The following is a 21,151-nucleotide window of genomic DNA, read 5'->3' on the forward strand; positions in this document are numbered from 1 at the left end:
TGAACCTGAATCAGGGAGAACCTCCCTACCACCCTCATTGATTGAGAGGTCAGGTTGATTAGATTCATTAGGCTGCCCATTTGTATTGATGACTCATAATAGGAGTTTGTGACTCAAAATATTTGAGAGAAAACCACACATACTGAAAAACCATAAACCCCCTAACTGCTTTATTTAGAGCCCTGTTTCACCTTGCTGGATTGAAGTAATAAGAAAGGGAGCAATCTTAACAGTAGTATCTCCAGTGCCTTCCAGGGTGCCTGGGATACAGCAAGTGTCCAATCAGTATTTGCAGCATAAATTGAATAAGCTGATGCGTGGATGAATGAGATATGCTATGTGTCTGACTTTATGTGTGTGCAATAGTTTATACAGCCAGCACCAAAGATGACCTGCACAGTGACCCTGCATAGCAAATCCCTCTTTCCACCTCCTCCCAGCCATCTGCAAATTCTGTGGCCTGAGCTAGAGAATTGGGAAGGACATGTTCTATTGAGGTGACCCCACCCTACATCTGGCCAATTGGCTCCAGGGACCAGTCACACCCAACTCATGGTCTGCCTGCCCCTACCCTGTTTTTCTGCTCCTGCGTGATTCAATAGATAAATGTTTTCCTCTGAACAGCTGGTGATCCTTGGTCTATAAAGTAAGGATATTGGGGTCTAGGGTCGCCACCCGGGAGATAAATGAACTGGACTGAAATACCCTGGAAGCTAGCGACACCTCCAGAAATGAGGCCGAACAGCAGCTCACATGCTGTGGGTGCCGCCCCCTGGGATGGGCTCCCTCTCACCCTACCCCTCCTCAGCGATCTGTCAGCAGCCCCAGGAGGGCTGGCATCCATCTCAGAGCAGAGGGTGGCAGGGAGCCCGGGGCCAGCACTGGCAGAACGCCCACTTCCTTGGGTGATTCACCGAATTAATCACTCTACCGTCTGCAGTTGCTCTTAGGAGCAATTGCTCTCCAATATTCTTTCCAGTTAGTAATGCCTACCTGATGTTAAGTATCCTGAATATACCAAAAGAAACATTTACACAAATTAGGGGAATTAATGTAACTCAACAGACATTTATTAAATGCCTACTCTTTGCAAGCCAGCACTTTACAAGTATGACCTTCAAAAGCAAGTCTCTCCCAGTAGATTCAAATACAATTTGCTTTATAAAATTCAGCTGTTTAGTTTACACACACTCTGTGGGAATAAATAGATCTCATAGAGTGAGGAGTTCGATCCTGAAGAAAATGCAAGCGGGTTGAAGCTAGCCAACAATATTCACCAGAGGGATGGGTAGAGGTTCTACAGAGGGAATGACTGGGAACAGAAAATCTGAAGCCAACTGCTTGGTTTGAATCATGGCTCCAACACTTCCCAGTGTGTGACCTTGAGCAAGTTACTTAACTTCTCTACATTTCCCTTTCCTTGTCTGTAAAACATGAACTCTAGCGTTCCTATCTCATAGGGTGCCACGAGCTTTATGTCGAGCCCCTGGAACAGTTCCAGGCACAAGTAGACTTCCCTTGGGTTTGAACTCCTACTGTTATGTCCAGGAATTACTCCACTGCTTTACTATTAAAGTCAGCCATATTCTCCTTGGTCTAATACCGTCCCAAAAGTTAGAAGAGCTTGTTGAATCACTCTGCCTAACCTGGGATAGGCAGCCACTGGCTCAAGGGAAGGCCCTCTTCTGCTCCTACCCACCATTTCATAACCAGTCTCCTCAGTATATGCCTTTCTGTTTTTACAGAATAAAATCAGCAAATAGCACACAAGATAGTTGATAATCCTGCTTGTTGGATTTTTCTGGTCATAAGCGGGACTTAAACCTTTCAATAAAAAGTGCAGTTGGGTCATTGGTTCCCTTACTTTTTTTTTTTTTTTTTTTTTGAGTCATTGACATCTCAGACTGGCATGATCTTGGCTCAGGGCTGGGTTATGCAGCGTCATTCTGTCTCCCCTTAATTGCAAATCCTGAAGAGAATCTGTGATTAAGCGGAAGTATGTTTATATGAAAATTCAAAATGTACCGTCCCCTTGCTGGTGAAAGGCCATTCTGGAGGCATCACAGGGTACAGAGTACACCTCGGGCTACAGTGAGTGACAGAGGGAGTGGAGGATACAGGTTCATGAACCTTTGATCTAGAAATGGGCAGGGAAGGTGCCAGATGCATGTGAGTTTCCTGGCAGACTTCCTAAATTCCATTACTCCATGTTTTCAAATGGGGAAAAGTTATTTCTCTACTGCTGATTTCCAAACCTGGAGTATAATTTATGGTTTTTAGTAGATAAAAGGACTTTGTACCAGGTGATCCACTAATCATGTTAGAGAGTTTTCTGCCCGGCCCCTTCCCCCTACTAGGCCACTTTAGAAAAGGGAAGGCTCTTTTTAGAGCCCATGGTCCTAATCGATGCCCAGGAAGCCCTGAGATAATGTGTGCAAGTATGTGAAGAGGCTTTTTTTTCCCTTAGAGAGAGGTACATGATTTTCATCCAGTTTATAAAGGGATTTGATCTATGAGTAAGAACCACTAGCATAGAGCAGGGATAAGCACACCAGGCCCACTGGCAAATCCAGCCCCATGCCCGTTTTTGTATGATCTGCAAGTAAGAAAGGTTTTTACAATTTTGAGTGATGGGGAAGGAATTTACAATTTGAGTAATTGGGGAGGAAAATCACGAGAAGAATAATACTTCATGATGTGTGAAAATTATATGAACTTCAAATCTCAGCATTTCACTGGAACACAGCTACAGTCGTTTGTTTATATATTGTCTGTAGCTGCTCTGGTGCCGCAAAGGCAGAGATAAGTAGTTGTGACAGAGCACATGTGGGCTGCAAAGCTTAAAAGATCTACTGTCTGGCTCTATACTAAGAAAACCTTCAGACCCCTGGTCTAGAAAGTTAATTTCAAAAAGTTTTCCTTTCTCCCTTGCATTTCATTATTGCAGTCCCCTCTGTAAATATTTATTCCTTATTCCCGGGAAGATTTATTTGCCTTACCATGTTCTCATTTAATGCCTGAGGACTGGGCACAGGGCAGAAGAGTTGGATCCAGTGAGGCGCCCTTGCTCCTGTGCGTGCAAAGAGGGGCTCACACTCTCACACCCTGCAGCCTGGCAGTCGTTAGTGGTAAGCACTTTAAGACTGGTTATATCAGTGTAGAAAAAGAGGGTTTCTAAGAAAGCATGGTGGATATTTGAAGAAGACCTAAGGAAGTCAGAGCACTGCAGTGGTTTCAGACTGAAGGTTGAACCAAGAGGGCAGCTAGGACCTAGCTCATAGGGTGTTCATGAGACACCAGCCATGCAGACTGATGGTGTACCGGTTCTTTATAAGCAAAAGAAAGGGCTGAAATGGAGAGGAGTCCCTATATGTGGGAAGGTGGTGCTTTGCTGCTGGGTGAAGGGGTGTGATCTTTCAGTACCTGCCACCAGCAGCGGAGACAATGAGGAGGTACCCCTGGGGACATTAACACAGGAGGTGTCCCCAGCAATAAAAGGGGGATAGCGAAGTGGTGATCCATCCTAAGTGCTCAATAAACAGTGGTTGTTTGCTTTAGTGTCCGTGAGGGGAGTGGAGATAGGTAGGACCTGGTCTGTGAATTCTGAGGAAGGACAGAGCTATTTAAGCCACAAAGAATAGGATGGGATTTTTCCCTTCAGTGCTGCCTTCCAAGAATTTCGGTGAGTGTCTGTTTTGTGCCAGGTATTCTGCTAGGGCCTGGGGACACCCTGTGAACAAGACAGCTGTGGTCCTGCCTCAGAGAGCTTGCAGTCAAGTAAGGAGAGCAAAAAGATGCAAGGAGGGGGTGGTCACAGCCTGGGAAGGGAAGAGCAAAGGAGCATTTTAGCGCGTTCAGGGTGAGGAAGAGGATATGGCCATGGGCCAGAGGGGAAGAGAGGGGAGGAAAAAATTCTTTGGGAATTTTTCTGAAAAGGGGATAAGGCTTTGATCAGACAGCGGAAAGGAGTGATTTAAGAATCATTGTTCAAAATCACACTGGGGGCTAGGAAGAGTAAATAAAATAAAATATAAATGATCCAGAGCAAATATTTAGGAAGGCTAGCAGAAAATTAAATTGTGAATTCTATGCATCTCACTACAAATCAAAAGGCAGTTCCAAAACTGCTTAAAGGTATGTGTTGGAGGAAGACACAATGCTGGAGATATCTCTAGTTGTATAAATTTTATGTTAAGGTTCCTTATTTTTTTTCCCACAAGTTCATGTTTTGAGTCTTGAGAAAAGATTTTTTACAGTATAATTATTTGATTTTCAAAGTTTGTAGAGATGTGGGTCAATTTTTTCCCCTTTGAAAATGAAGTTGAGAAAAAGGTCAGTTGTAATTTCACCCTAAAAGCAAGAATTTTCTAGAGAAGCACGTCAAATTACCAGAAAATATTCGAATCTCAGCCAGTGTCTCTGGCCTCCCTGTAATTTTCTCTCAAGACAGCAGAAAAGAGATGGGAAAATGTCACCCTTGACTTCCTGGCACCACCAAAGGCCAAGCTGAGGACTTGAAAAATCCCGAGCTGTGGTGTGAGTCACGTTTGCCAAGCCACTACTTGATGTTAGCTACTGTTTTTCCTGTCAGATATATTTTAATTTCCATTCAAAACTAAATTACACTTTAAGCTTTCAGAAAAAGTAAAATATTGTGTTATTAAATGCTTTCAACAACGATTTAAAATTATATGCCTATTAAGATTGATTTCAGTGAGTAAAATGTCTGTCTGTACCAAGGTCTGGAAATAGTTATTCTCTCTCCCCTCCCTTCCTTCCTCCCTCCCTCCTTACTTCCTTCCTTCCTCACTCCCTCCCTCCCTCCCTTCCTCCCTTGCTCCCTTTCTCCCTTCCTTCCTCCCTTCCTCCCTCCACCCCTCCATTTTTTCCTTCCTTTCTTCCTTCCAGGGATTACTATTTGTGTGATGTAACGTGGGCAAACGAAGAAAGAATTTCTTTGCAATGGCTCCGAAGGATTCAGAACTATTCAGTCATGGATATACGTGACTATAATAACTCCACCGGCAAATGGATTTCCTCAGCGGTAAGGTTTAATGGGGATGTTCTGCTTCTAAAGCTACATGTGAGCCAAGGACAGTATGAAAACAGGCAAAGTGAGTGATTGGGAATCAGGAAATAAACTCTGAGTTTCTATTCTTTCTGACTGTCAGATCCTGAGGCAGTGGGTAAGTTTTGACTAACTTTTAGAGAATCTGATATCTGGTGGTACTTCCGTTTCACCTTTACTCACTAGTCATACTGTTTTAGTTATGGATATTATCACTCGGGGAGGAGATGGTAATTGGAAACCCAGAAGACAGAATTTGATGTCAAAATTCAAAAAGCTCAAGAGGGCCAGTGGCTGCAAGGGCCATGAAGTGTGTTTCCATAGAGAAAATATGGGCAGTGGCAAATGACTGGCTGAGTATGTGTGAAAGAAAACAAGATTCAAAAGGCCACAAATCTGCTACCATAATGTGACTATCATTAAGCAGTAAACAGCTTTAGAACATACATAGATACCTACCCGGCTGAAAGGGTGGTAACATTAAGACAAAGGCAAGTGTTAATTCAAATCTGAGGTGCTTGAGGTGTTGGGGGGTTTCCCACAAGAAACTTCAAGGTTTGGCCAAGCTGGTGAATCAGAATTAAAGCCCCTTTGGGGACCAGCAGCCTCAGGAGGGAGAAAGCCCAGGGAAGGTTTGCTGGAATATGTCAAGCATACCTCTACAAGCCATTTCCTGGTAATAGGCTCTGTGCTTACACACCTCCCCTCCCTGTTCCCATCCTGGTTGGACACAGTGAAGATTCTTGCCTCAGAAAGCTTGGGCACCCTGTATCTTGATGTGCTCATTTTGTTCATTTATACAGCAAACATTGAATACCTAATGTGTCCCAAGTTCTGTGCACAGCTCTGGATTCAAAACAAAACAAAACAAAAACAACAACAACAAATTAGACAACATGCTGTCCCCAAAATGTTGATGTTTTAGTAGGGATTACCATTATGATAATGAATAATAGTAGATACCATTTCTTGAAGACTCACAGTGGAGTCAGAGATTCAGTGAGGTTAAGGGGCTTGCTTTGGTCACATGACAGCCAGAATTCAAACTAAAAAAATCTCAAGCTTTTTGTTTCCTGTAAAACATATCATCCTACTATCAAGATATTGTGACCTAAAAGGGTCAGGTACAGAGGTAATGTAGGGCAGAAGAAGGCGATCCACTCAACTGGGGACAGGGGATGGGAGATGACAAGGAAGAACTAAAAGCAGCCTGGCAGATAAGGGCACAAGGACCCTGTGAGCAGAGGCTGTGCAAAGGCATCCAGTGAATGGCTTGGTGTGTGCAGGGTCTGGGGCTCCCAGAGGACCAGGGGTTGGGTTGAGGCACAATGATGAGAACTGAGGGTGGGGGTAGACTGAGTCTCAGGCACCATTCCCAGGAGTTTGGACTGACTAGTAAGACACGGGGCGCTATTTCCAGGTGTTAAATAGAAGAGGATCATGAGATACAACCATCTGTTGCTAAGTGAGGTCAGCCAGGGGTTGAGCAGGGTGGAGGGCAGAGTGGAAGAAGAAAAGAGCCGCAGGGTATCAGCCAGGAGGTCACGACAACAAACCAGGGGAAATCAGACGAGAACCCGAGCTAAGGCAGTAACCGTGGAGAAGGAAGAGAGGAGTCAAAGAACCAGGAGACAGGGGCTGAGGAGGTGGCTGTGAGTAGTGGAGGCACCTAGAGCGACTCCCACATCTCTGGCTTGGGTGAGTGGTGGCACTAGGCAGAAGAATGAAGGTGTAGGAACAAGCCGGTGGGGATGGAGGCAAGATAAATGACATCATCTTCTGTTCTGCACCTGTTGAATTGAAAATGCTGGTGGACCTTCCAGGGCCACATATGGAGACAGAGCCCTAGGCAAGAGAGGTAAATGTTCTAATGCAACAGTCCTAACATAAATACAAATATATAAATGGAGACAGTTTTCAACTATTTTAAGTACCATTTCATTTGTATTACCATGAATTGCAGCTAAAGAATTAGAATGCATAGCTTCTCTCTGGAACACTGTCCCTGTATTTTTCTCTCCCTAGGCACAAGAACACATTGAAATGAGTACCACTGGCTGGGTTGGAAGAGTAAGTGGTTAAGAGTCATGTTTGTTTGTTTGTTTGTTTTTTCTCGTATGGATCAGATACGCAGAGCTATTTAATATGTAGATATACCGGGGTGTCTGGGTGCCTCAGGAGGTTAGGCATCCAACTCCTGGTTTTGGCTCAGGTCATGATCTCATGGTCGTGGGATGGAGCCCCACAATGGATTGCACGCTGGCCATGGAGCCTGATTGAGATTCTCTCTCTTCTTCTTCCTCTGCCCCTCCCCCACTTGCACTCACGTGCTCTTTCTCTTTCTTTCTCAAAAAAAAAAAAAAATGTAAATATACCAAATGAGGGCCCTATGTTATTTGCTATTAACAGAAATATTACTTGACCTATTTTCAAAATACTTAAGTGCCCCCCGCAGAGATATCTTTTTATACAGAATATAGAACATGCTCAGCTGGAAGAAGTAAAAGGACAAGTTAAAACTTAATAGCAGACAAAACAGAAGATATACTCGAGGCAAACTGTAGGTCCTGGAAAGTAAAAAGCAAACCTATGCTGAAAAGCCTCTAAGATGCCAAATATGCTCGTTGACCTCATCTTCAAAGTCCTGTGCTTTGGAGGCAGAAAACATGGCTTCCATCCACAGCCTACACTAATGTGTAAGGAGATGGGACTATATCCAGTAGCAACGCAGCGGCAAACACACCACACTGCTGTGTACCTCCCTCTGGAGGAAACAGTACTCGTGTGGCTTCACGCTTTCCTAGGCCCCAGATGCAGAGTTTCATCCAAGAAAGCACGGTGACCCGCAGGGACTTGTCACGCTTCTCGCTCCTGCTGCGCTCCGCCTTGGGCAGAATCACCAGCCGTGTTGCCACCAGACCATGGAACGAAACAAGTTAACAAAGGAAGCGTAGCCATTGCGGCACCTCATAGAAAGACGATGAACAAATCTCACCTAATTTTTACGACCACTTCTATTAAGTCTCCTTTAAGACAGAAACAAAGGAACAAAATGTGTAAAGATTTCACTCATATCTCTCAGGGCATAGAGGGGAGGCCCCTGGTCCAGGAACAGGACCCCTTCCAGCTGGGCTCGGAGTTCCGATAGCATTCGCACGTCCCTTTTCTTCAGGCATTGATTGGGCAGAGGGGAGAGGTTTGCCAACATGAAAAGTGGTTTCCTCCATGGCAAGAGACACGCTACACTTCCTCACGACTCTTTGAAAAAAATATGTTTTTTCCTCTCTGTATTTAACCAGACAGATGCCACTTTTCACACATTTCTACTAGGCACAACTCCATCCAGGGGAAACAGGGAAATGTATTAAAAAGATAAGGCTGTGAACACAGGTCTAGAGAGGGGAATGTGTTTCAGAGCTCTGTAATGAGAACACCAAGTGTATTGCACGCCTCAGCTTGCTCCATAAATGAATCCACTTTGAATCACTAAATAGAAGAGGGAAGCATTTTTCTTCCTTCCCAAAATGGGAGCTGATGAAAGAGGAAACATCTAGGGTAAAGTGAACCAACAATTTTAAAAGACCATCTCCTACCTGCTCTCAAATGTAGTCGTAAGGCGACATATTCCTTTCAGGCTGGGATAGATACTCTTCTGCTTAAACTACATTATGTTCTGAGAACTATCTTTTATTGAACTGTGAAAAATGGAAATTTTATAGTATATTTCCATACAACTACTTTTTTGGTAAATTGTTGATCCTATTTAGCAAAATGAAAAGACTTACCATAAAAATGGTAACTATAAAAATGTTTCCATGTGAAATATACGACAGACATTCCTTATAGCACCCAGTCCAGAAATGGTTAAAGACTTCCTGGCTTTCAAAAGGAAATATGTATTTTAAAAAGAGGGAATAAATCCCTCAAATTACAAACCACTTCTTATCTGAAACAGTAAAGATAATAGTCTGTTTCAAACCAACAAACAAAACAGAAAGCAATCAACTCATGGTTGTGGGAAGGGACGGGGTGTGGGGAGATGGGTGAAATAGGTGAAGGGGATTAAGAGGTACAAACTTCCAGTTACGATAATAATAATAGTGTGTTTCAAGAAAGCACACCTGTGACATTGAGAAAATTTACCTCATAAAACTGAACTGATTTTTGCCCATTTGTAGCCAGAAGTCCTTGAGTTATCATCCACAGAGAGATGTCCAAATATAACAATACCACTGCTCTGTGTTGAGTGTCCTGTGTAAGCCTCTTTATGTGCTTTCTCTCATTTACTGTGCACAAAAAATTCCCTGAGAGAGATCTTTTTGTCTGCATTTTCTAGAAGGAGAATTTTCTTTTGAGACACTGTGGTTTCATTTGGCAAGTAAATGAAGCATGGGTTTTGGGCAGAGATGTTGAGAGGACTTTCAAAAATTAAAGTTGGTGCTGAGATGAGACTAATGTGCTCTAATGTGTTTTTTGTTTCTATTTTATTCTAGTTTAGGCCTGCAGAACCTCATTTTACCTCTGACGGGAGGAACTTCTACAAGATCATCAGCAACGAAGATGGCTACAAACACATTTGCCGTTTCCAAATAGATAAGAAAGTGAGTATTCCTACCTAATTTACTTCAGGTTGATCTCTTTTTTAATGCAACTAACTTGACATGGAAATCATTTGGTAAAGTCGATCAAGGTGTACTAATAATCTGATTAATTCAAATTCCAAAGCAGTATCTAGAGTACAGTGGGATGGGGTGGGGACACCCAAAAAGGCCTAAGATCATCTGAACTGTTGCTATAAATGATTTAACCCTCCACTTAACTTTGGCGAGAGAGTTTCATAAACCTCTTTCTAAAAAATTCCGTTAGGATTGCACATTTATTACAAAAGGAGCTTGGGAAGTCATCGGGATAGAAGCTCTTACCACTGATTACCTGTGAGTATTCTAATAATCGATCGGATGGATGTAAATATAGTTGTTGTAATCACACCCTCTCTGCCCAGAAATAGGGGAAAATCTCCTACAAATAAAGAATAGTCTATTTGGAATGTGTTCAGTACTTTTTTCTTTTTAACATACGGAAGCCTTAATGATTTTCACATATGCTTAGCAGATTTGATACCCTGCCACCAAGTGGCTCTACCTCTTGCTCTTACCTGCTTTACATTAGAAGAGCTGTAGCCTCTTTTTCTTAAACGTCTTAGAACACTGAACCAGAATCAGGGGCGTTTCGTGAAATGTTAACTGTCACCGAATTCTGGAAGGCTTGCAAAGGCTATTTTATATCTGTCCATGTTTCGGCCTCGCTTTTTGGAAAATGGAAAGCTTTGCAGAGGCTGTCAGCTACCATGCACGAATTGTGGCATGAATTGAGGAGTGTTATTTTTCATTAGAATCTAAGGCACTTTTATAATTCGTTATCGGGTGTCACCATGGAGGATTTTTGCCCCTGCCCAAAGCAGTCTTTGAAGGTCCTCTTTAGAAGTGGCTCTGTGGCCCTCAGGAAGATAGTAGTTTGTGTTTTAGAACAGAAAATATGGGAAAAAATAGGTACACATGGGCTCTCAACTTCAGGCTACTTGTCCAGTCACATTTTTCTTATAAGAGACTTTTTTTCTTTTTTTCTTTTTTTTTGTTTTGTTTTGAGTTTTTACTTGTCACTTTAATGAAGGGAGCAATTCCTGCATTCAGATATTTTAGTCTGTTTACAATCTCCTGTTTAGAGATAATGGGGGAAAATGGCCTCTGGGGGAGAGGGAGCAGGGAAGAATGATACAAGAAGGGCCAGAACTAATGCTTGGTGTTGAGTTAAACAAAGTGTGCTTGACTTTCTTTAAAAACATAATTAATATACATCTCATTTGTTTTCTTCCCAGATACTACATTAGTAATGAATATAAAGGAATGCCAGGAGGAAGAAATCTTTATAAGTAAGAGCTCCACCAAGTTGTTGACTTGAGTCTTTTTAGCTGAAGAACAATTTCTGGGTTGTTGTTGTTGTTTTTTTTTTTTTTTTTTCCTTGTCTTAACCAGAATTGTAAGTTCTAGTTTCTGTTCTAGAAGAGCTTTGGTTCCTTTATAAATCAAACCTCCACATGTCACCAAAAGAGAATGGCTTTATTAGATGCTTTATGTTATTTCCAAACAGTAGGAGGTTTGAGGTTATTACGAATTAATTCATGTATCTATCTCACACTAAAAAGAAGTTTTTGAGCATTGCTTTGACATTCTGATAGCTTTGAAACCAGAATATGGCATTATTCAATTCCATCTTTTCATTTCTTCTTTCATCAAGCACTTAATTTCCACCATTGGTTCACAGAATCCAACTTAATGACTACACGAAAGTGGCATGCCTGAGTTGTGAGCTGAAACCAGAGAGGTGTCAGTACTATTCTGTATCATTTAGTAAAGAGGCAAAGTACTATCAACTTAGATGTTCAGGTAAGTGTGAATGGACGTGGGGAGGGAAGACAGCATCACCATGTCTGTCTGTCTACCCAAAGCGGTTCCTAACATTCCCTTAGGCTGCACATTTTTCCAGCCTTCCACTCGCCAGCTGACGTTCCCTCTTCTCTTCGGACATCATTCACCACCCTCCTGGCTCAGTCTGCCCATTTGTCCCTTTCTCTGTCCCATCTGGGAAACATTCTTGCTGCCCTGCTCAGTTTTCTTCTCTTGAATCTGAGGTGCTCTTGAAATCACTGAAGTCCCCTTCTCTTCAAGCTCTAAGTGGTGAGTTAACCACCTTTCCTCCCCTTCTGGCCAAGAGACTTGCATGGCTTGCTTTTGAACACACACACAAGTACACACACACAGTGGAGCCTATGTATAATAGAGGTAGTTCATTGTTTTAGACAGACAGACAGATAGAGATAGATATATATTAGATTTTTTGTTGTAGGTTTTTTTAGTGTCGATTTTTTATTATTTTATGCACTTGCCCCTCTAAATGAGAAAATACATGCGGGTAGTGCCTGTCACCCAACCTGCTCACTGTTCCATCTTCTGTTGCTGTTTTATTTTCATTTTCTTTATGATAAATGAAGAAACTTGGCAAGGACGGGCAACAGGACTTCCACAGGTGGCACAGCTAATAAGAGGTGGCACCGGCAGAACAACAGGATCCAAGCCCAGGTCTCCACCTCCCAAGCACTCGGATAAGCACTATGCTAGGTTACTTCTCAAAATGAAAGAATCTGGATACTCTGGAGAGAATCGTCCCCTCACCGAAAAGAGACCTCCAAACCAGCTAACTGAATCTTTCTTTACCAGCACAGTTTCTTTATTATTACATTTTAGTTTCTGTGACTGTTTTTAGTCACCACTTCTTGGGCATGCATTTCATACTGGGAACTGTGCTAGAAGTTTTATATTTGTGGTCTTGTTTGATTCCTAAGAAAACTCTATAAAGTAGATATTGCCCTCATTTTGTATGTAAAGAGATCGAAGCATAGATATGTTGTCCTAAGTCACACAGCAGGTAAGCCAGGGTTCAAACCCAGGTCTGTATAATGCCATCACTGTGGTTCTGATCACCAGTAAAACATTAATATTATCTAAATGCATGAAAATTAAATAGCTCACCAAATAGCTTTTTTATACATTACCTTCTAGTCTGCAACTACTACAGTTGGGATAAATAGTGAAGATATGTTCATGTGAGAAAAACACTTTTGCATGCCAGAAAGGAATAGCTTATCCAAGTCAGGCACTGTGCAGATGTGCCCCCTGGCTCGGGATTCCGTAGGGGGGGGGTGTGGGGGGGGGGGAGAGAATCTGCCCCTTCCCCGGGGAGGGGGGGGGGGGCTGGTTCCAGAGCTCCACCCTGAGGGGGCGGGGCCTGGGAGTGGGCATGGTCATCACAGGACTGTGGACTTAGGGTGGGGAAGGAAAGATAGCAGCTGTCAGGGGTCTGCTGGTTTAGTTCACAGATGAGGAAATTGAAAGCAACATGCCCAAGGTACCCAGTAGGGCCAGAGGTTCATTTTCTGCTTCATTCTCCTGATTCTCGTGCCTTTCCGGTAATACTTATTACAATCAAATTGCACTTATTTCAAAGAAAAAACCAGCTACCACTTAGTAACCATACCACTATGATACTTATTCTATCAAAGCTAAGTGGTATCAAAATGATATCAAAGTTAAATGGTAACAAATGCCATTTTTGAAAACTATGCTATCTCCTTTTCTTAAAAAAATCTCACCTAAAACATTTTTCCCTGATTATGTTAACAGGCCCTGGTCTGCCCCTCTATACTCTACACCGAAGTAGCAACGATGAAGGTACTTTCTAAGATTTCACCTTTCGTTTGCATTAGAAAAGTGTGTGTGAATAGGACCAACATGTACTTAGCATAGGGGGATTTTTTTTGGCTTTAGAGTGTTTGAACCATGATTTGAACTCAAGGTTTCTAATCTAAAGAGTGCGTAGTCCCTTAGAGTGACTGAGTGGCTCAGTAGGTTAAGTGCCTGACTTCCACTAAGGTCATGATCTCAAGGTCTGTGGGTTTGAGCCCCATGTGGGGCTCTGTGCTGACAGCTCACAGCCTGGAGCCTGCTTTTGATTCTGTCTCCATCTCTCTCTGCCTATCCCCAGTTTGTGCGCGCTCTCTCTCTCTCTCTCTCAATAATAACTAAATAAACTTTAAAAATTATTTTAAAAAAAGAATGCATAGTCCATCAGTGAATTGCCACTTATTACAGCCTTGCACAATCCATATTCTTCACATTGTAATGAATGACTGCTGTCTTGAATATTTATTTAGAACTGAGGGTCCTGGAAGACAATTCAGCTTTGGATAAAATGCTGCAGGAGGTCCAGATGCCCTCAAAAAAACTGGACTTCATTATTTTGAATGAAACAAGTAAGTTGAATTTCTTTCAGAACAGAACTGCTCACGGAAACACCAATAAAAATCTCTCCAAACATGACAACTTGATCTGAAAATACACATTTTATATTATATGTAAATCTAACCTAAGTTTATTTTGTCTATGAAATAGTCTGTTACGAGAACTGCTGGTTTTACTTTTTGTTTTGTTTTCAAATACAGCACCCTTCTATGTGAAATTTAATTCTGTTAAGAGGAAGCCTTTGGAAAAAACCCAGTATTGCTACCCCATACCCTAGCTTCATTTTGTTAGGAAATCTGTTCTATAAAGTATTAATTGCCCGTTTAATTTAATGATATCCTGATATATTTTGCCTTTAACCCAAAGAAGTAAAAACTATATCTGAGATGACTATAAAAAAATTAGGGTTGGCTGTAAAATGCTGAAACTTCAGACTCGGAAGAGAAATCTTGGATTTTTCTAACCTTCTCCCTGCCACAGTTAGCCTAGTCCCCGTGCCGGGAGCCTGGATGATGTGCAGAAACCACTAAGAATGGGGGGGGGGTGGGGGGTGGGGAGAGGTCTTTGAGCAGGAAATGCAGTCGGGTCGTTTTTATTTGGTTGCTCGTTTTTTTCCATTAAGAGCTAATTACTCGTGGGGGATGGGGGAATCCACCAGGACTGATTTATTTCACATTTTAAAAAATATATAGGGTAATAATAGAAAATATTCAAAAAGATTCAATAGAAAAGATTCATCCAAGATTAAATGGCAGGAAAAGCACCAGAAAACAGAGGGTGCTTCTGAAGAACTCCTCAGCATGGGGCTACTCAAAAATGAAATGTGCATAGAATCACCTGGAACCTTGCTAATGTGGCTCTGTGATCCAGCAAGGAGGGGTGAACCCAGGGTTCAGAGTTTGGAATTAGCCCCTAGGTGATGCTAGTGTTGCTGGCCCCTGAATTAGGCATGGTGGGCAAGAATTTAGAGTTCTGGAGAGCCACCTCGACTGTTGGTGCAGAAGGCACTGCATACTGGAGACTTGACAAAAAGTGGGGGACCCTGAAAGTTTTTGACTCAGAGAAGCCATAGGATTGGATGGACAACCTGCTGGGGAGGTTGGAGCTTCCAGAACCACCTTCCACAACCACCTCATCTGGGAGGTGGTTGTACATTCAAACTCCAGGAAAGGAGGGCTGGGGGGAAGTGGGGGTTGAGGCCTTGGAGGAGGGGCAGAAGGAGGTGGGACTGGTGACTTCAAAGAACCCCCCCCAAAAGAAAACACTCCATCTTCAGAATGATGGAGCTAAAACACTTCTAATCAACTAGTACCCATTCAAACAAAGGAGAGATGAAATGGTGGGTTTGGCATACTTACTGAAAACAATATGGTCAACACATAGCTTGACATTCTATGGAAAAATAATAAAGATTTAAATTTAGAAGGCATAAAATAATCAGCAAAAGACAAATTAAAGAGAAATCTATTTATATAAAGATTTTACTCCTAAACCTTTCTTTTTACATCAACTGAAATAACTGTAAAAGAAAGAAAGAAAGAAAAAGAAAAGAAAGAAAGAAGCAGCTCTAGAGATATGGATTTTTTTCCCCTTCAAGCTAAATCTACTGAAGCTAGAAATAATCTGATTAAAATATGAAACATCTCTCTCTCTGTCTCTGTCTCTGTCTCTGTGTGTGTGTCTTTAACATTTATTAGTCTAACTCATCATCTTGAATTTGGGAGCAAAGGAAACCAATTCATTACTTAGGGCAAATTTTATTAAACTGATGCTAAATCAAGCACAGAGAATAAAACAGATCTGCAGACCATACAGAACGTTCACAACAGCCTGTGCCGTGTAAACCTGATTTCGTTCTGTGAAACACAGAGCTGAAAATGGGAACTCAGCTTTGCGGTCTGGGATGGCAATAAGAATTACAAAAATGTTATTAAATCAGAATTTTAAAATAAAGTTGGGGCCAACTAAAAATCCTAAACATCTTCAAGGAAATTCAAGAAGAGGAAAACATTTTGGAGGAAAGCTTAGAACATAAGCCATAAACAAACTAGATAAGTAGATCAGATGCCAAAGAACAGAATCATAAAAACAAAACATTAGCAATTCTAAGATGCACTTTTATTTTACAAGGCACCAATGTATTTAATAGATACATTAGAAAAGACTTTATGGCTTTAATCTTAACTAGTATCCTAACCTGAAAGAGAATATTTTTATATCTTAAAAACATGCTGAATCCAAGCAGTTCATTTTCTTTCTCAATTCTAATTTAACAAATTGTTGACTACTAGCTATGATTTATCACTGACAGAGATAAGAGACCTAGATCATATGCTAATAATTATTCTTAATTTACTAATTAATCTTTCTGTTTGTTTAGAATTTTGGTATCAGATGATTTTGCCTCCTCATTTTGATACATCCAAGAAATATCCTCTCCTAATAGACGTGTAAGTATTCAAGAGGAAGGAACAATTTGGAAGTTAACCACTGTACATGTTTTTACCGAAGGGCAGTTTACAGAAAATTAACGTTTAAAAAATGTTAAAAAAAAAAATCCTTCCTCTCTTCCTGAATCATTGTAAAGCTGTTTTACTGTTTCCTTCTCCCATTTTGCAATCACAACCCCAAATCTTTGTTTTCTACCATCTTTCTAATGGAGAGAGTAGACACCCTTCTGTCATAATTTTGTTTTGATCTGTTTCTCTGCACTACAAGAGAATTTCAAAGAATTTTCAGGTCCCAGTTTTATCCTTACCTCTTGCCCATTTTAACATGTAAGAGATAGGTATTAATAGTATTAACAATTTCTTTACCCCCAAGTTTCCCCAAACATCTTGAATGGTGGCCTTTGATTCACTAGGACATCAGGTTTCTTTTCCATTAGTTTCTAAAATATCACTGCCTGGTATTTTCCACTCGCATCTTTGGTGAAGAGACGATGTGATACAGGAAATTATTCATTATAATCCAAACGTCTTCAGGTGTTACAGAAAGTACTGAAACACAAATCTTTGAGCAGTAAATGTAAACTCATGCAAATTCTAAATATGGCATCTTTGTAAAATATTTTTGATAATTACTGGGAATATATTTTACTTTAGTCCTTCTAAAATTGCCCTGAACTCACATATGATGCCACAATGCCACTCTTCCTGTCCTAGCTTGTCTCATTTCCTTTATTAAAAACAAAACAAAAACAAACCAACAAATGTGCTGGGGACCTGCTGCACACCAGGTGATTTGCAAACCTATATGAGTTCTATTGCGCCCATTGTATGGGGAGGGGGAAGGGAGGGACGTTAATATCCAACACAGCCTGTTGCACTGTATTTACAGTTCCATGTAAACAAAAAAAAAGCTCAAAGAAAGAGAAAAAAGGTATTTTAAACTTCAAGAGATGCTGTTTGATTTTCAGTAAGCCTTATTACTTTGACTACAGTGACACTGGTTTGCTTTAGGTTTCAGCCCCCCTACTGAAAACAGATCCTTTAGAAAAGAGTGATATTTTTATCTTCTTTGACTACCTAGTAAGGAATGATTAGACCTCTCTTTTATAAGGAAAGTTTTAAAAAACAGAGTAAATTTACTGCCTGTTTTTTTCAGTTATTTTCCTCTTCCCATCCTAACATGTCTAAATCTTTGCTTTCTATTTCTTAAAATAATGTTGTTTAATCTTAGTGGGTTAGGTAACTTGACACATAACTAATATTAAGGGAAGCTATTACTCTACCATATCTAATATCATTGAATCTAATATCATTTCACATGTTGTTAAAAAATGTTTGCTCACCCAAGAAATGCATGAGAGCATTTGTCTCTTTAAAGTTAGAATGTTACAATATTTAGTTTAAAATTAAAGTACTATAATGTTTGTTTAAAATCAAAGTTCTTTTGACTTCTTTCACTAGGAAGAGAAAAGGCATGTAGTGGAGGGGACAGTGAACAGATCAGTAGGAGAAATGGGCTTGGAGGGAGAGGTATAGAAGGTCTGGGTCCAGGAGTCTCGTAGATGGTGCAAAGATGACATATTTAAATGTGATGCAAGGAGCTATCGGGAGCTTGTCTTGATTAACAAATGGAAATGAGAGGGCTAATGGAAAGTGTGCATCCAGCTGTTTGGCAGTGGGAGTTAAACATGTTAATAAGTAGAATGCTGAACAACAACATGCCCATTTTTCAATACAGTCTACTTCTTTCTCCTTTGGAGTTTTAAGGAGTAGCATTCTTTCATACTTTGGCCCATTCCACAATGACTCGTGCACATTTGTGGCCTTAGTGTGCAACCCCATCTGGGGTTGCAGGGAAAACAGTGCATATTATACACCAAAGTGGTCCTTAAGGAAGTTCCAGCCGAGGAAATACATTTGTAGTCGAGAAGTGTTGGTAAGCCAGGGAGGAAGGATATATTCAAAGCTGCCTTTATTGTCATTCTCATTAATTTTTCCTAACACAACTTCCCTGTCCCAACTGTTAAGTCTTTATTTCTTTGATTTCCAAGAAACATACGACTTAGAAAATGTTGGCCTGTGAAGTCTGTGTTTGATACCAGTCTTCAAAGATAATACTGATGGGCATCTTTGAAGGAAACACACAGCCATTATAGTCATGTTGCCAAGTTTTAGAGGGACCATTGTGGGCACCCTGGTGGCTGGCACAATTTCAGGCTCATGATCTGGAAAGATGCATACTTATTGTCCACAGGGAGTAGAAATATAAGCACTCCTCATTTGATTCAGAAAAACCACAAAGGCTAACAATTTGGGATTTTTCACAGATATGCAGGCCCGTGTAGTCAAAAAGCAGACGCTATCTTCAGACTCAACTGGGCTACTTACCTTGCAAGCACAGAAAACATTATCGTAGCTAGCTTTGATGGCAGAGGAAGTGGTTACCAAGGAGATAAGATCATGCACGCAGTCAACAGAAGACTGGGAACATTTGAAGTTGAAGATCAAATTGAAGCAGCCAGGTGAGTGACTAGGAGATGAATTCTAAGATCATCTGATTTTCCTCCCTCAATTTATATTTCCAAGTTGTAAAGCGTAAAGAATGTGGAGTGTTTTGGGATGCACCTTTCATCTTTGGGGTGTATTTTCATGAAGATAATCACATTTATGTAAAAATGTATGTCATTATAGACGTATATATAAAGGTTAAAGAAGACACAGCTCTTAAATTCCTCTGTGTGACTCTAGAAAGATAGTTGGTATATGTGCTACCACCCTCTAGGAACAGAGACACAAAATTCAACTAATATGTGGACAAACTGAGGGATAAATGCACTCCTGAGGAAACACCTAACTCAACAAGTGAGCCATCCCTGTAGTCAAGTACAAGTGAAGGAGTTCAGTGTTCCTTTAGAATGTAAGAAGCTACACTACACGTGACAGCTATGAAGTCCTAGGAGTGGCTCTTACAGTCTGGATGAGGGTCACTTCACCATTTGGGGGAAATTGTGGAGCAAAAGCCATCTTCACTCGCAATTATAAGGGCTTCATTAAGTATGAACCACATCTCATTCTCATGCTTTCCAGTCACGGGACCATAGATAGACATGATCTGGCTTAAGAGAGATTTTAATCATGAATAATGGTCACCATGTAATGCACATGTAACATGGGCAATGTTTTGCCTGCATTGTCATGAGAACTGCACAGCAGCCCTGCAAGGTAGGCGTCTGTACCCCATATTTCAGGTATAAAAAAATTGCAGCACCTTAGGTAATTTGCCAGGGAAGTCAGGATTTGAATCCAGTCTCCCAACTCACATACAGCTGCATTCAACTGGTAAATGGGAAATGTAGTCTTTTGAGGTTCTATAACCAACTGCATGGATGTCTAGGGAGACATTATAAGTGGTTGATTTAAAATAATGTTGTGGAATCATAAACTAGCAAATGCAGCAAAACTGTGAATGAATAAGTGGGTGGAAGAAAATGCCTTTAAAAACAAGGAACAACCAAAGAGAAGATGACAGAAAATTTAATAAGTATCTGTAAGTTTCTTACACCAAAGTTAATGATTTGCTATTTTCCTTTAAAGTAAAAAAGAGAGAAAGGGAGGTTTAGATTAGAAAGAGGATGAACTGGTTCAGGAGTAAGGCTGTGATATTTTAAATCTAAATGTTTACCCAAATTGATCCTCTGTGAGAGAAGGCAGAGTTTCCATGGCTTCTCAAATCCAACATTACAGAATTGGGTGTCCACAATGTACATCTCCAGTTTAAAAAAATTAATGAGGGGCATTTGGGCCGCTCGGTCAGTTAAGCGGCCAGCTCTTGATCACAGCTTAGGTCATGATCTCACAGTTCAGTGAACTCCAGCCCTGCCTCGGGCTCTGAGTTGATGGTACCGCCTACTTGAGATTCTGTCTCTCCTCTTTGCCCCTTCCCCGCTTGTGTGTGCGCGTGCACTCTCTCTCTCTCTCTCTCACTCAAAATAAATGAACTTTAAACAAATAAAAAGTAAAAACTTAATGAGAATGTATTTATACAACAGAATACTATTTCAGTGAGTAAAAAGAACAGCATACATAGATGAATCTCACAGGCTTTTGAATGAAAGAAGCCAGGCAAAAAGGTGTATATCCTGCATGACCCATTTTATATAAAGTTCAAAAACAGGTACAGATTGGAATCCTGAACATGAAATGAAATGTTTTCTTTTTGCAAAGGGAGAAATGACCCAGAGGCTTCCAGGGGATAGTAATGCACTATATTTTAGTTTAAGGATATACTAATTTCCGTAAATGCTTATCAACTTGTACACTCATGATTTGGTGGACATTTCCATACACATATGTGGTCTAAGTTTTAAAAGTTTACAGGGAGAATATAATGAGTTGAAAACTACTTACTTTTAATTTTTGCTAATAATGCTTAACTCGGCATCCTAAGGCATATATCTACAATTGAAAACACAAAAATTCTCCCAAGTCACATACAGGTCAATGTAAGGGTCCCCAACCCACATCAATACTACAAAGTTAAAAGAGTCCCATTCGCTAGATTTCTCCTTAAAGGAAACAAATTACCTTTTGATATAAGGCTAAGATTAAGAAGAGGGTGCATAAAACATTTTTCTCATTTCTTTACCTCGATACCAATTCTGAACACAATTTAGTGGCAAAAAGACTTCTTACTTCATCAAGGAAAAATTGCTTCCTATTTAATGGGTGCTGAGCTAACTAATCAACACCCAACATAAGAAGGAATTTATTTAGAGAAT

The 21,151-nt window shown here is 40.8% G+C and overlaps 1 protein-coding gene across 1 annotated transcript in view; it reads left to right on the plus strand.

The window, feature by feature from the left end:
* The window catches only part of DPP4 (dipeptidyl peptidase 4), a 78,650-nt gene that overhangs the window by 41,744 nt on the left and 15,755 nt on the right, over positions 1 to 21,151 (plus strand). The window contains exons 11-20 of the mRNA XM_047084951.1: positions 4,909 to 5,044; positions 7,094 to 7,138; positions 9,562 to 9,669; positions 9,935 to 10,002; positions 10,944 to 10,997; positions 11,390 to 11,511; positions 13,306 to 13,353; positions 13,836 to 13,934; positions 16,304 to 16,373; positions 18,701 to 18,895. Coding sequence (XP_046940907.1) covers positions 4,909 to 5,044; positions 7,094 to 7,138; positions 9,562 to 9,669; positions 9,935 to 10,002; positions 10,944 to 10,997; positions 11,390 to 11,511; positions 13,306 to 13,353; positions 13,836 to 13,934; positions 16,304 to 16,373; positions 18,701 to 18,895 — 945 coding nt within the window. The remainder of the gene's footprint in view (positions 1 to 4,908; positions 5,045 to 7,093; positions 7,139 to 9,561; positions 9,670 to 9,934; positions 10,003 to 10,943; positions 10,998 to 11,389; positions 11,512 to 13,305; positions 13,354 to 13,835; positions 13,935 to 16,303; positions 16,374 to 18,700; positions 18,896 to 21,151) is intronic.

The sequence above is a fragment of the Lynx rufus genome, unplaced genomic scaffold, assembly GCF_022079265.1.
Source record: "Lynx rufus isolate CCGP_SWC_20201006 ecotype Redwood Valley unplaced genomic scaffold, mLynRuf1.p SCAF_2, whole genome shotgun sequence".
Taxonomy (NCBI): Eukaryota; Metazoa; Chordata; class Mammalia; order Carnivora; family Felidae; genus Lynx; species Lynx rufus.